At 40.6% G+C, this 14,528-nt stretch overlaps 1 protein-coding gene across 2 annotated transcripts in view; it reads left to right on the forward strand.

Annotated features, from left to right (window-relative positions):
* Positions 1 to 3,047: 3,047 nt before the first annotated feature.
* Positions 3,048 to 14,528, forward strand: part of PIP4K2C (phosphatidylinositol-5-phosphate 4-kinase type 2 gamma) — a 39,401-nt gene continuing 27,920 nt past the window's right edge. The window contains exons 1-3 of one of the 2 annotated variants that reach the window (XM_034419217.3): positions 3,048 to 3,676; positions 10,367 to 10,464; positions 13,315 to 13,411. In XM_034419217.3, the coding sequence (XP_034275108.1) occupies positions 3,548 to 3,676; positions 10,367 to 10,464; positions 13,315 to 13,411 (324 nt within the window). In that variant the 5' untranslated portion in view covers positions 3,048 to 3,547. Of the gene's footprint in view, positions 7,191 to 10,366; positions 10,465 to 13,314; positions 13,412 to 14,528 lie in introns of both variants that reach the window. The other variant, XM_034419218.3, reaches the window with a different exon arrangement.

Consider the following 14,528-nt stretch of genomic DNA (forward strand, 5'->3'; position numbering starts at 1 on the left):
AGTAGTTGCAGTACTACACTCTAACCACTGCACCACCTTTTTTTTTTTGCTTTAATTTATATGCCGCCCTTCTCCGGAGACTCAGGGCGGCTTACAATGCGTTAAGCAATAGCCTTCATACTTTTTTTATATTTATACAAAGTCATCTTATTGCCCCCACAATCTGGGTCCTCATTTTACCTACCTTTGAAAGGATGGAAGGCTGAGTCAATCTTGAGCCTGGTGAGATTTGAACTTGCAGTAATTGCAAGCAGCAGATGTTAATAACAGTGCATTAGTCACTGTGCTACCAAGGCTCTTGTGTCATAACTTCAGAACAGAGTCACCATCAGTTTAGCCCAGTGGTGAAATCCAAATTTTTTTACTACCTGTTCTGTGGGCGTGGCTTTGTGGGCATGGTGTGGCTTGGTGGATGTGGCAGGGGAAGGATACTGCAAAATCCCCATTCCCTCCCCAGTCCTGGGGGAAGGGTATTGCAAAATCTCCATTCTCACCCCACTCTGGGGCCAGCCAGTCATGGTATTTGCCGGTTCTCTGAACTGCTCAAAATTTCCACTACCATTTCTCCAGAACCTGTTGGATTTCACCTCATAATATCAGGAACCAATTATTGTGTCCAGAATCAACACTGAAGTTTCTCTCCTGTATGCCAGATAGACAAGCCTCTGAAAACTACAGTGGGGAAAGTCAATGAAATATTTAGAACACTCTATAATCCTGCAGTATTATGACCTACAAATTGATCAGAGCTTCAATTAAACCCCGTTACTAGACAAAAGATGTTGGTTAAACAAACAACACAGAAGAGTATACTGTCATGTTTTTATCACACATATTGAGCTAACATTTACTGTCTTTGAAAAAAACTGGATTTAGTAAGTGTTGGTGCCTCTAGCCCTACTTTCCTCTTGCAGCTGAACAAGAAAGATGGGAATAATTGAAAATGTCCCTATAAACTGCAAGTTATCAAAAAATACAGCTTATATTTGAAAGCTTCCAAGAGTTCAACAAAATCAAAAGGCTTGATAAAGACGAAGAAAAGAATTTTTACTGAAGAGAATACAGCATGAGAAGACAGATGTTAGAACTATCGTTGAAGTGCTTAAAGATAGTTTGCAGAAAGAAGAATATTGAAAGAAGATTTGACCAAGGTTAAAGTAATGAGTTGTTATGGGAGGGCGGGTATTTAATGGTTTCTTGTTTAGAAGTGGAGGATAATACTGTAGTTATTTCTGATCTTTTTTTTGAGTGGGACTGAATGTTTATTATTTGAAGAAAGGAAAGGAAGGATTCAGATTGGATGTAATAAATACAATTTGTAATACTTTATTTCTGATAACCCTTACTGGACTTTTAATAGGGGGAGTTTTAGATATGTAAATCACCCGTGTTTACAGAAACATGGGTGAGATATGGAATGAAAAAATGTTTGGTTTCATTTTAAGAGATAGTGATAAGTTCTTAATGTTGACTATACTCTTAATGCCAAGGATGAAGTTGTAGGTTTCTGTTTCTGTTTTTCCTTTTTCTTCACTTTTTAATTTTTAAATCTGTAATGTATTTCTTTATTCTGTAGTTCTGTAAAATTTAACTTGTATAATATAATCTTTAATAAAATTATTGGGGGGGGGGGAGAGAACAAGCAGGGCTGCTTTCTAACCCAGCGTTTACTTTTTTAAAAACTTGTTTCTCTCAGGACTCCTTTCCACTTCTAAAAACTGAGGCCCTTCCCTCCTAAAAAAAAGCTTTTTGTTGTATGGGGTTTGCTTGTATGGGTCTATATTTATGGTATTTAAAAAGTCAACTGAAATGGGTTCAGATAATTAGTGAGGCAGATGGATTTCAATCACCTTTCCCAGATAGGTTTTGAGTCTGGCCTATTATGCCTTAGGTTTTAATAGATGCTACGGCTGGATCATTCTGTAACAGATATACAGCAATACTTAAAGAGATGACTTAAAGAGTTTCAACTCCTATTCTCAAAATGACACTATAGAGTATTGCACACCAGAACAACTAGACACAAGAACAGTTTTTCCCCCCAATGCCATCACTCTGCTAAACAAATAATTCCCTCAACACCGTCAAACTATTTACTAAGTCTGCACTACTATTAATCTTCTCATCGTTCCCACCACCCGTCTCCTTCCACTTATGACTGTATGACTGTAATTTTGTTGCTTATTTGTACCCTATGACTATCATTAAGTGTTGTACCTTATGATTCTTAATGAACGTATCTTTTATGTACACTGAGAGCGTATGCACCAAGACAAATTCCTTGTGTGTCCAATCACACTTGGCCCATAAAAAATTCTATTCTATTCTATCTATGACCATTTAGTTCTGCCTACTGTGTCTTTTTGAGCTGCCAGATGAACAAATTTAGAACTCAAACTTTGTAAGGTTAGTAGTCCAGTTATATGTCTGTATATTTATTGAAGTATAATTATTCTAATTATGGATAGGCCAGTTTGGTGTAATGGTTAAGGCATCAGGGTAGAAATTGGAAGACCGTCGAGTTCCAGTCTCATCTGAGGCACACAGCCACCTTGGGCCAATCCCTCTCTCTCAGCCCTAAACAGGCAAACCACTTCCAAAAACACCTGCCAAGCAGGGACTAGTCAAGTCAACTGTCTCAAAGGCTACGCTTGTGTATATTCTGTTACTTAGAATTTATGGCGTTGTGGCTGTCTCCCCCAGAGAGAGTAACACTCCTGCCTAGTATAACGACCACCACCTCCTCTGTTCGGCTGCATTTTTAAACGCTGCCCTCGAACCTTTTTTTTTTCCTTTCGAACCCTTCCTCTAGATCAGTGTTTCCCAAACTTGACCCTTTGAAGATGTATGGACTTCAACTCCCAGAATTCCTCAACCAGGCATACTGGTTGGGGAATTCTGGGAATTGAAGTCCATGCATCTTAAAATAGCCAAGTTTAGGAAACACTGCTCTAGATCGGGGGTGGGTGGGGAAATCTATGGCCCTTTTGTGACCTTGTGGACTTCAACTCCCAGAATTCCTGAGCCAGGAATTCCATGCTGGCTCAGGAATTCTGGGAGTTGAAGTCCACAAGTCACAAAAGGGCTATAGATTTCTCCACCTCCGCTCTAGATAGTTTCATTCACCGTGTACCTGCGAGCGCCATGTTAGCTCCCCACCTTCCCATAGTATTATAAAGTACACACACACAAAGCGCGCAATCCAATACAGGGAGCGTTTACGCAACACCGAGCCTCACACACTAGGCAACCACCGTTTACTAGCAACGCCTTCCGCTATACTAAGGCCTAACGCTCGCCGCCGCCACCACAGACGGACGTCCAAGGGAGCTATTTCCATCGCTCCTTTTGTGACGTAGCTTCCCCGCCGCCTCCCTTCGTGGTCACGTGCGGCGGGAATCAGCTGAGCGTTTACTTCCGTTGCCGGCGTTCTGGGCTGCCGTTGAGTCCGAGCGGCCGGCGCGTGGATAGGCAAGGCAGGCAAGCAGGCGGGTGGTAGTGAGGGGGGGGCGGCCAGCCACTCGGCGCGGGATTCGCAGCAGCGAGGATGGCCGCCTCGGTGGGTCCGGGGACGCGCACGAAGACCAAGAAGAAGCACTTCGTCCCGCAGCGGGTGAAAGTGCTTCGCTCGGCTGACCCGCTTCTGGGCGTGCTGGCTTGGGGGATCAACCATCAGGTAAATCGGCTTTGCCCGATGATTGTTGGGCTGGGCGGGCTTGGGGTGGGGTGGGGTGGGGTGGGGTGGGGTGGAGAATATAGGGCAGCCCACCTCTTTTGCTGGGCCGCCTCCCTCCACATATCCCGTGGCTGGATAGAAGGAAGGCGGGTGTCCACCCCCCCTCCCCACGTGTCGAGCCTCTCCCTGGCGCTTCTTCAACCGGCCGGCTTTCTCTTTTCGGTGGCGGGATCTGTACCCATCGGGACGCGTTGTGTGTGTGTGTGTGTGTTGTCATCCTCCCGTCCCCTAATTCTTTCAATCCCTAATGTACAGTGGTGAAATTCAGATTTTTTAACTACCGGTTCTGTGGGCGTGGCTTGGTGGGTGTGGCAGGGGAAGGATACTGCAAAATCTCCATTCCCTCCCCACTCCAGGAAGAAGGATATTGCAAAATCTCCATTCCCACCCCACGGGGGGGGGGGGAGCCAGAGGTGGTATTTGCCGGTTCTCTGAACTCCTTAAAATTTCCGCTACCGGTTCTCCAGAACCTGCTGGATTTCATCCCTGCTAATGTATTCGGGGCAATGGTTGGTTTCGGAAAGCTTTAGAAAGAGCGGATTAGAGGGGGGGATGAAGGCAAACAGATGTGTCCCAGGATAGTGATGCGAGGTCGAATTTGGGGACCAGATTTTTTTTTTTTGACTAGATCTCAATCAAGATAGAGAGGGAGAGAGGCCATCAGGAAACTCCAGATTAGACTGAGGGGGGTCTAAAAATATCCCAGAAGAAGGCACAAAACTGCTTCAGTAAAATAGGATGCCATGGAGTCATCGTGTGTTAAGTGTGACTTGTAATTTTGTGTACTGTCTTTTCTCCTTTTTGTCTATGGAGATGCTGGTGTCATCCAAAGGTGAAAAAGCACCTTTGGGATTTCTTATTTTTCTTTCTTCTGCTTCTGCTCCCTGCACCTGGTGTTAGCTCTTGTTACTATGATGGGTATCTTTGAATAGCTTTCTCTACTGTGAAGTCCTCTCTTACTGTATTGTTTTTATGACACGTCTAAAAAATACATGGGGTTGTTGTTATCCCTGTTGGCATCTCCTTGGGGAAGGCTGCAGTAGGGTTATGTTCTGTCTTATTCTGTCTTGTGCTCATCAACATACTTGTATAATTTTCTCTTCTTGCGGCAAACTTTTATATGCATGGTGGGAAAAGTATAACTATTTGTATAATAAAATTGTTTGAAAAATGTAATAGATTTTGCACAGATGTTTTAACTTACTTTGGTTCAGAATCTAGTGAGAAAAAAAATTGTCTACCTGTTAGTAAGTTGACTAATGCCATAGTACTTAATCATAGTCCTGACTCATATGGGAGGAGATTGTTCCTATCTATTGAAAGGAAGGAGACATTGAATAGTTCTGAGTATGGGCTCTTATCATTTCTTCATACATGTCTGGATTCATATGATATGTTAACCCCTAGACTTTGATGAACAAAATACAATTGTGTGTTCATATAAATATGCTCTGAGCAAACAAAAATTACTGGCTAATGTGATGTTCTGGTTCACCCAGTACATTTAGATGGTGCTGCGGAATACAGAATTGCTGTGCCAGTTTCTCATTACCTCTTCCATCTCTTTGACAGAATCTGACACCTGGGAATTTCCCCATGAGACCATTGCCCCAGATTTTTAAAAAGATGTTAATAGTAATATTTATGGATTTTATCAATGTTTTAACATATTCTAGAATACCTAGAGTTGTTTGAGCAGGCAGCAGAAAATGTTAACACTGAAATACCAAGGTTGCATAAATAACCTTACACTTTTTGAAGTCTGGCCTCATTCAAACTCTGAAAAATCTTTTCATGTGATGGGTTGGAAATGGGAAGGGAACTTGTGACATATATTTCTGCCTACCAATGGTTGCACTTCTTGTTTGTGCAGGCCTCAGAGAGGCAAAGCTGTATTCCATTGTCTGCCCTTTCTAAGCTTCATTAATCCCTTCCCCTCTGATTCCAGCAGTTTTATGACCCCAAGCATATGAGCTTCATGATGCAACACTAGCATAATTCAGATTCCAGAATTAAGGAGGTAGCTGGTACGTGAGCCTTACTGCATGCTTTTCTGGGTTGCAAGCTGTTTTTGGTGCTGTAGGCTAATTCTCTTGATGGGCAAAAAGCCATTTGCTTCCTTCCATTTAGCTCTTTGGTGCTTTCAGAGTTTGACTGCTGCGTTTGAGTTTTGCCTAAAAATATGCATGGTTTCTTTTATTGCCAGAGAAGCTGGATAAAATGCATTTGCAAAAAATCTGATTTGTCTTGGCTTTTTTCCCTAAACTGGCTGAAAATATTCTGGTACATATGATGCATACATACCGTAGTATGTATGTTAGCTAATATGATGTTTCTAGATCAGCATAAATAACTTTTTAATCCTGTGTGCTCTGTTTTCCTCTATTCACAATGGCGGCTGTTTTTCCTTAGATCAGGGCTGTCAAACTCCCAGCCTGCAGGCCAGATATGTCATGCGCTGACCACGCCCACACACGGTTTAGCGAAGGGGAAAAAAAGTCCCGATATGTCACGTGATACCGACGTGACGATATAAATTTGACACCCCTGCCTTAGATGGTTTCCATTTGGGATTGGCTTCTTTAACAGAAGTAATGCTGGTTCATTTAGATAACAAAACTGAACCTTGTTTTGTATCGAGAACACTACAAAGAGTGTATGTTTGAAAATGCAGAGTGGTACAGAATCCTTATCCATTCTCTGACTCATAGCAGTTATACAAAGGAGGTGGTAATTTTTCCCATTAAGGAAAGGAAACTAGGACAGACTTTATCCTCATATCACCTGAGTTTGCCAGCTGTGGCCAAGTACTACTTTTTTACTTCATGTCTGCTCCTATGCAGCAAGCTATACTTTGCAGCAGGTGAGTTCAAAGTTCTAAGAAGGGAGAGGTTCTTGCAGCATGCAGAGCTGAAAATATTTCCCCTAATTAAGAAAGCTGTGATGGGAAATATATGGATGCTTTGGTCCACAAAAGGTTCTACTCTCTGCTTTCTGCCTTAGCTGGCTCACTAAGATTCTTCTCTTTGCTTTCTGCCTTAGCTGGCTCGCTTAGGAAAGATTCTTGAATGTCATATGGTGGAAACTGACCAATATGTTCAGATTACATATGAGTTATTTGCAAGCAGTTTTAATCTAGATGACTCTAGTGTATGGCACTTTCTCTTTAGGGAATTTTTTTTTTTTTTTTACAAGAGCAGAATAGCAGCATGTATGTCATAACCATCTAAGAAATGCAATTTGAAAATGTGAAATTGTCTTAAAACCATGAAATCTGTTGAGAGTAATACCAAAGTTTCTGGATATTAGCCTAATGATAAACTAGCTGTAGCTCATCAAATAACATTTCATTACAGATACCAATCAAGTCTGTTAGAATAACCGGGCAAGTACCAAGATTAGGTAGCATTAAACAGATTAAAGTTCGCTTGAAGTAGAAGCCAAGAGCTGACAGGTAAGAGATTCCTGGCTCTTATTAGCTTTGAACATCAGCTTTGCCAAACAGTTTATTCCTTCAGCAATGTCTCATTCCCATAGATCAGGTATCTATGAGTCTATAGTTCTTTGCCCTTCTAGGCCTCTGGTAGAACTAGAAATAGGCCATATTAGCTTCTAATTACATACAGTCCTTGACTTACAACCATACGTTTAGTGACCATTCAAAGTTACAATGGCATTGAAAAAAGTGATTTAACATTGTTCCTCTCATGAACAACCTTTGCAGTCCTCGACTTACAACAGTTTATTTAGTGACCGTTCAAAGTTACAATGCCACTGAAAAAGTGATTTATGATCATTTCCCCCACTTTTGACCTTTGCTCCTGTTTATTTTATTTGTGGAATGGGAAGTAACCTGTGTATGTATAAGCCCTCACAGAACTCCCACATTGCACTGCTCTAATTTGAGGTACAAAATGCTAGCAAAGGTGGAATAGAAATAAAGTAAAAGCAATGCTCAGTGAGGCAATGTTCTGTCTTGTCCTTGGGAAAGATATTGGCTAAAGGTGCAAAATAGCTATGGGAAGCCTCCAAAAGATTATTTTGCAGTTTTAAAAATGACCCAGTCCCTTATATTTTTAAAGTCCCAAATTATCATGTCTTACTGTAATGACAGCAACATCTTACCAGACATGCTTGGTCTAGCCTATAGAAATTGTTGGTATTATTATTTTGAGATGTACAATTTTTTGGTGAGCCGGTTTAGTCTAGTGGTTGAGGCACCAGGCTAGAAACCGGGAGACCAGGAGTTCAAGTCCAGCCTTAGCCATGAAAATGAGCTTGGTGATCTTGGGCCAGTTACTCTCTCAACCCAACTCATCTCAGAGGGTGGTTTTTGTTGTTGTGGGGAAAATATGAGGAAGAATATGTTTGCCACCTTGAGTTGTTTATAAAAATAATAAAGATGGGATATAAATTAAGTAAATGGATAAAACATAACAGCAAATAAGTTTTCTGCTTGGTTTGAGGTGATAGTTTTACCTCACAGTCAGAGAACTAAGTTAGAGACTAAGAGTTGCTTGCTGGTAACTGTCCTATGACAAAAAGCTTCATTTGGAGTACCAGTGAACTAAATTAAAATACTTCTTCACTCAAATTTACCAGAGTTTCTCATTAATCATTTTATCTCATGCATGTTACATTTTGCAGATTTTTATCCAAAAGGAATTTCTGCAGATGCTCCATCCCTGCAACATAGACATCAATATTGATCTTTCCAAAACATTTGCAAAGTGTAAAAATTGCTATTCCCAGTTGGTTAACTGACACAAACTGAAGTTTTCTGTTGTCAGAGGACAGCTGGAAGGCAGCTGGTTTATTTGAAGTCAAATGGGGACATCTCTTTATACCCCTAGTTTTGGAAGACTGAAGTACAAAAGACAACAAAATTTTTACTACAGTAAATGTATAGTACAAGAACATCAGGTAGCATCCACCTATATGCTGCTGTGATGTCTTTGGAGGCAGAGGGTTAGTAATTTAATACATAATAATGTCCTGTTTGCAAAACATTGCACAGTAAGTAGTTTGATTAAAAATAATACATAACACAGTCATAGGTGGATCTGATGCAGATATTAAGCTTGAATTAATTGCTTCTAATTTGTTTTTGAATGTTCAATTCCTGCTACGATTTTGAACTATAAAGTCATAAGTAACTCAGGATCTCACATAATAAGTACAATTCAGGTGTTATTTAATATTTCTGAGTGTGTCTTTTTTGTGATGGCAATATTATCTTTTATAAGTGCACGCTATTTTGAAAGCTTTTCATCAGTGGAGAGGTTACTAATGAATGTTTACATTATAGCTGTGCTTAAAGGCAGAATAGCATCATCTTGTAGTTCTGCAGGGCCAGAGAGAAAATCCTCAAAATGTATATCATTGTTTGGAGTTCAACTTCCTAAACAACTTTTTTAAGCTATCCTTCTAGCCCCTATGATTGTTCAAAGATATCCTTCAGCCTGTCAGAATATTCCATTGTGTTGTATTTTGCTGCTTAAATGTATGCTGAATAAAAGAATAATATGGTTTTTGCACTTTGGATTGTCTTTACACAAAACTTTTGTTTTAATGGCAGACCCTTCAATTAGGCAGAGTAACAGATCAAGACAATATAAAACTTTCTAAAATATATGTCAACTGAGAGTAAGATGCAAAATTTGGGGTACTAGACTATATGAGAAAAATGTGTGTGTGTGTGTGTATACATACATGCATACATACATAACACAGTACACACACACACACACACACACACACACACCCACCTAAACCTATATACATATATCTTTACCAACTACAGCCCAATATATATCAAGGGATCTACTTGTACATTTTATGAGAGAAATGTGATTCTAAGCAGGTTTCACTCCCCCCTCCTTAAACAGAAATGCTGGATAATTCAATATGAGCTCACCATAGCTGTTATAATACCATTGTAAGGCTGGTTTAAACTGGCTCTGACTCTGCTGCTTGAGTGGCTGCCCAAAGGCAATAGAAATGGAACATATGAAGCGGAGCCTCATAGCTATAATTCTCTGTGGCCCATTCTTCTCTGATTCATATTTTTCCTACTAGAAATTGTAGAGGAAGGTGGCCAAGCATGTTTTGTGCCTCTCAATGTGGTCATGCTGATTTGAGGTTTATATGCCCATCTCTGATAGCAATTACACTTTTGGTCCATTTTCCATATTTTCCTGGCATTACCTCTAAGTGCAATACATTTTCTCTGCCATAGAAAAATTCCTCATTGGTCCTGGTCTTTTTTTCACACAGTCATGTTTCAATAGGGATTAACACATGGCTGTTACATAAATTTCAAAACTTGTGTCTGATAAAAATGATGTGACAGGCTGCTTTCAGCTGCAGGTCAAAAGATCATTGATGATCTTGGTCACGGGCTGCTTCAGATGCCTATTTGAAGTTGTCCAAGTCCAGAATGAAAACAATCAAGCCTTGGAGGTTCTGCAGTCTCTTAGCAGGCAGAAATACTGAGGAAAAAACTCAGGGACTTTTCTCTCAAGCCCTTGACCAAATTACAGCTAGCAGAATTGTCTCAGTGAAACTGAATCTGAAAGTGGGGTGTTGGGTGTGACCTTGTCTGGTTTTACCTTCATTTTCTCATGTTAGATCAATGAACTCAATCAAGTTCCCCAGCCAGTGATGCTGCTCCCTGATGACTTCAAAGCCAGTTCTAAAGTAAAGGTGAACAATCATCTCTTCAACAGGTGAGGAAAGTGCTGGAGATATAGAGATACATGGTCTTCCTAATCCAAATTTTACCCGAATGCAGGTCCACTGCAGTTTTTCAGGCAAATCATTCCAGTTCTTTCAAATGAGTCTAGTAATTAGAACATGGGAAATAAGTTTAGCATTGTGAGTTTTGCACAGTATATGCACATGCTTCCTACATGGACTGTTCTAAGTGCAGCCTAATATTGTCCATCTACTGTATATCACCCTGATGGGAAGGATTAATAGCCCCAATTACTCCCAAATAATATAGCTTTGGGTACAAACATCTCTCAAAAATAGTTTTGCCGGTTGAGATGAAAGATTCTCCTAATGCAGCCATTTTTCTCTAGTGCTGACCAGTGCTGTGCTAGTTGAAGAGCCTGGAAGTTGTAATCTGACACAGTTGTCAGATATGATATACTCTTCTAATTGATCTGAGTATGTATATCTCTCTATCCTTTATAAAGAGATTGCATTATTATTAAACAACTTTATATAGCTACCCAACTCATAGGTGACTTCAGGTGGATTACAATTGATTAAAATTGATTAAGCCTTAAAAATCTATTTATATAGATTACCTTATTTACCATAACTAAATAGATAAACCACCTACAGTCTAGCAAAAAGCCTCGCTCAGCTAACTCTTGGGTCTAATCTTAAGGCTTTTCTTTTTCCCAGCCAGATTATGATATTAGCTTCTCTACAGTGATTATGATCCTTCTTCACTGAAATCACTATCTGCTCATTTCCATTCCTCTATGCTATAAAAGAACTTCTTTATATTTCCTCAAACCTCTACTGCCCTTTAATATAGTTTTACTTGTGACTAGACTGAAAAGGGATTTGCTGAGAGAAAAGAGAATTGAAATGACTGAATTCCAGGAAATGTTAATAGTTCATAGTCCGTTATTTTCTCTCTTTAGGAGCCAGTTTCTGTTTAAAAAACAACAAAATAAAATATTTTGCTTCTTGGGATTATAAAATAGTGTTTGAATATTGTACTTTATTTATTTATATCCCTCCTTCATTAGTTTTCTAACTCAAGGTGGCGAACATTCCTCCTCCTCCTCCTATTTTCTCTATAACAATCCTCTGAGGCAGTATTGGCAAACTCCGGAAACCGGAAGAGTGTCAATGAAGTACCCCCCCCCCCCCAGTCTGCCACTGAGAACAAGCCAGCACAGTACCCCCACCCCCTCCCGCCACTTCTGCCAAGGGAGCATGTCTGCTACCGCTTCCCAGCCAGCGCGCCTCTTACTTTGGCGTTCCTCCCACGCAGACTCAGCTCCTGCGCAGCCCCACAGCCCCAGAAGAGCATCACATCAGCAGCAACCGCAGGGTGAGGGGCAGAAAGCCACTGTAGCCACTCTCCTGCCAGCAAGCCGGGCACTCGGCAGTGTCTCCATGTGTGAGGAGCTGCACTCACCTCCAGGCCTCCTGGAGCAGCTCACCTCCCCGACGGCAGCTCCTCCTCCTCCTGGCTGGTTCAGCATCCTGGCCAGAAGTGGCAGCGCAAGAACCGCTGCTGCCCCCTCACCCCTGGTGGTGGCAGGAGCAGCGGGCGGGGCAGCCAACAAATGCTCCCCTGTGTACCTGAGCCGGCCAGGCGCTCCTGACCGTGGATGCATATTGGTGCCACGAGCTGGAGGTCTGGGGTCGTGCAAGAAGCCCACTCGGGGAGGGAGGGAAGCCCTGGCCCGCCCGGTCTTGTTTGTTTTTCAGTGCCTTAACTGCAAAATGTTTGAATTGTGAACTATTTACATAATTTCTTTTTCTTGTTTTTCTCCTTTGAGTCATGATTGATTCCTGGTGACTGCCTTGACAATTCTTTTCAGTTTTCTTGGCAAGATTTTGGGAAAACAGTTTGCTCTTGCTGCCTTCCTAGACTTGATAAAGAATTACCTGCCTAAAGTTACCCAGCTGGCTTCATGCCTAAGGCGAGGCAAGAACTCATTGTCTCCCAGTTTTTAGCCTGGTGCCTTAACCATTACGTCAAACTGGCTCTCACATAATTTTATTAGGACATGGTTTTTACATTACGTGTGTGTGTGTGTGTGTGTGTGTGTGTGTGTGTGTGTATGTATACACATATATCCATATGATTTAGTCTTACCTTTTAAAATACTATTTTAGAAAAGCCAAATATTACATTGCTTGAATCTATCTTTATGTAAAAGCATGTAATTATTTGCTAGTACAAGCTGAGAGCTTGCCTCCTTTTGTCAGATACCTAATGCTTTATATTAAAAGAAGATTCTTCTGCCTCAACAGTAATGTAACCAACTGTCAGAATGGAGGATTACACCATGTGCTAGAAGAAGCTGTTGGTGAGAGGATTATGGAGTACAGGCCATAGATTACTGAGATTTCTAAACTGTAATTGGCAGATATTCCTGTTAAAGCCTTGTTCACTTGTCAAAAAGACTGCTCTTCTGATAAAAGAAACAGTAGGGCCTTTGTATTCACACAAATGAGATATAATGTAGCCTTCTTCCAAAAGTGAGCTGCTGCTTTCTATAGCAGAAATGGTTAGGCCTGAACACCAGACGTGGCACAGCCTGGAGGTGATGAAATGGCCTGTAGCACTTCAGGATGCAGGATGGGGAAAACAAACAGAATTTTTTTTCTCCATACATGAATCACTACAATGGAGAGCAGGTTGGGCCAGAATCTTTACTGATGAGCTGTGTTTTTACTTAAGGAGTGAAATAAAAACATTCCATTCATTTTCTGCTCCTCTAAAGTATTTCAGGCCTCTTGTCTGCCTCATGCAGACTAAATGCTCTATTTGCAGACTAAACTTTGGCTTGGCATCTAACCATGTTACTTACTTACTGCAGGGAAAACTTGCCTGGTCACTTCAAATTTAAGGAGTACTGTCCACAGGTTTTCCGCAACCTCCGTGAACGCTTCAACATTGATGATCAGGATTATCAAGTAAGTAGATACCACCTTATCCCAAAGAGTTCGAGTACCTAAAAGACCTGAGGGTGCAGAGTTTTTCCAGCTGTAGCCACAGAGCTTCTCCCCCCCACTTTTTTTTTGAAGGTGGGTTGCCTAATGCCTTTTTCCATAATGGCACATTGTGAGAGACTTACCATTCCTTCCTTGTAATAAAAACAATGAAGACCATATGACCAGATGTTTTGTTAGTCTAGTAGAACTAGTTTGGTTTTATGTGGATTGGTTGATTATGCATTTTTTGTGGATTTTTTATGGATTGGTTGATTATGCATTCTTATGCATTTACTGACTTTACAGTAACAAGCTCGGTATTCAAAGATTTAAGACAAAAATGTTAAGAAATCATGTTTAAACACATTTTGTAGTGTATTACAGAGAGTCCTCAACTTACAATGGTTCATGTAGTGACCATTCAAAGTTACAACGGCACTGAAAAAAGTGACATATGACCGTTTTTCACACTTATGACCGTTGCAGCATCCCCACAGTCATGGGATAAAAATTCAGATGCTTGGCAACTGACTAATATTTATGACATCTGCAGTGTCCCAGGATCATGTGATCACATTCTGCAATCTTCTATCAAGCAAAGTCAGTGGGGAAGCTAGATTCACTTAATACTTGCAATGATTCACTTAACATCTGTTGCAAGAGAGGGCGTAAAATGGTGCAAAACCCAATAAATGTTTCACTTAACATCAGAAATTTTGGGCTCAATTGTGGTAAATTGAGAATTAACTGTACTATATATTCCTCTAGTAATTAAATTGATAAATTGTAGTCTATGCTACTAGAACATGCAGTTACAATTCTTTTATAAGGTTACTTTTGCTTCAGTTTAAGAACCCAGAAGAGACTAGTTCAAATCTGTTCTCTTGAGCAAAACTAATATTAAAGTCGGATTACTTTAATATTAAACCAGTGGATTATTTTATTCAGTAACTGTATTAGTGTCTGTGTTTCTAGATATGCTTGTCTCCATACATAATCCTTATTACTCTTGCAGATGCCATGATACTAGTTGTTTCATCCATTTAGTAGAAGTCAGTTCAGAGTAGCAGAGGGGCTAGGAAGCCCAGATGAAATGTTG

The sequence above is a fragment of the Pantherophis guttatus genome, chromosome 2 (genome assembly GCF_059756535.1).
Source record: "Pantherophis guttatus breed Tessera chromosome 2, ASM5975653v1, whole genome shotgun sequence".
Lineage (NCBI taxonomy): Eukaryota > Metazoa > Chordata > Lepidosauria > Squamata > Colubridae > Pantherophis > Pantherophis guttatus.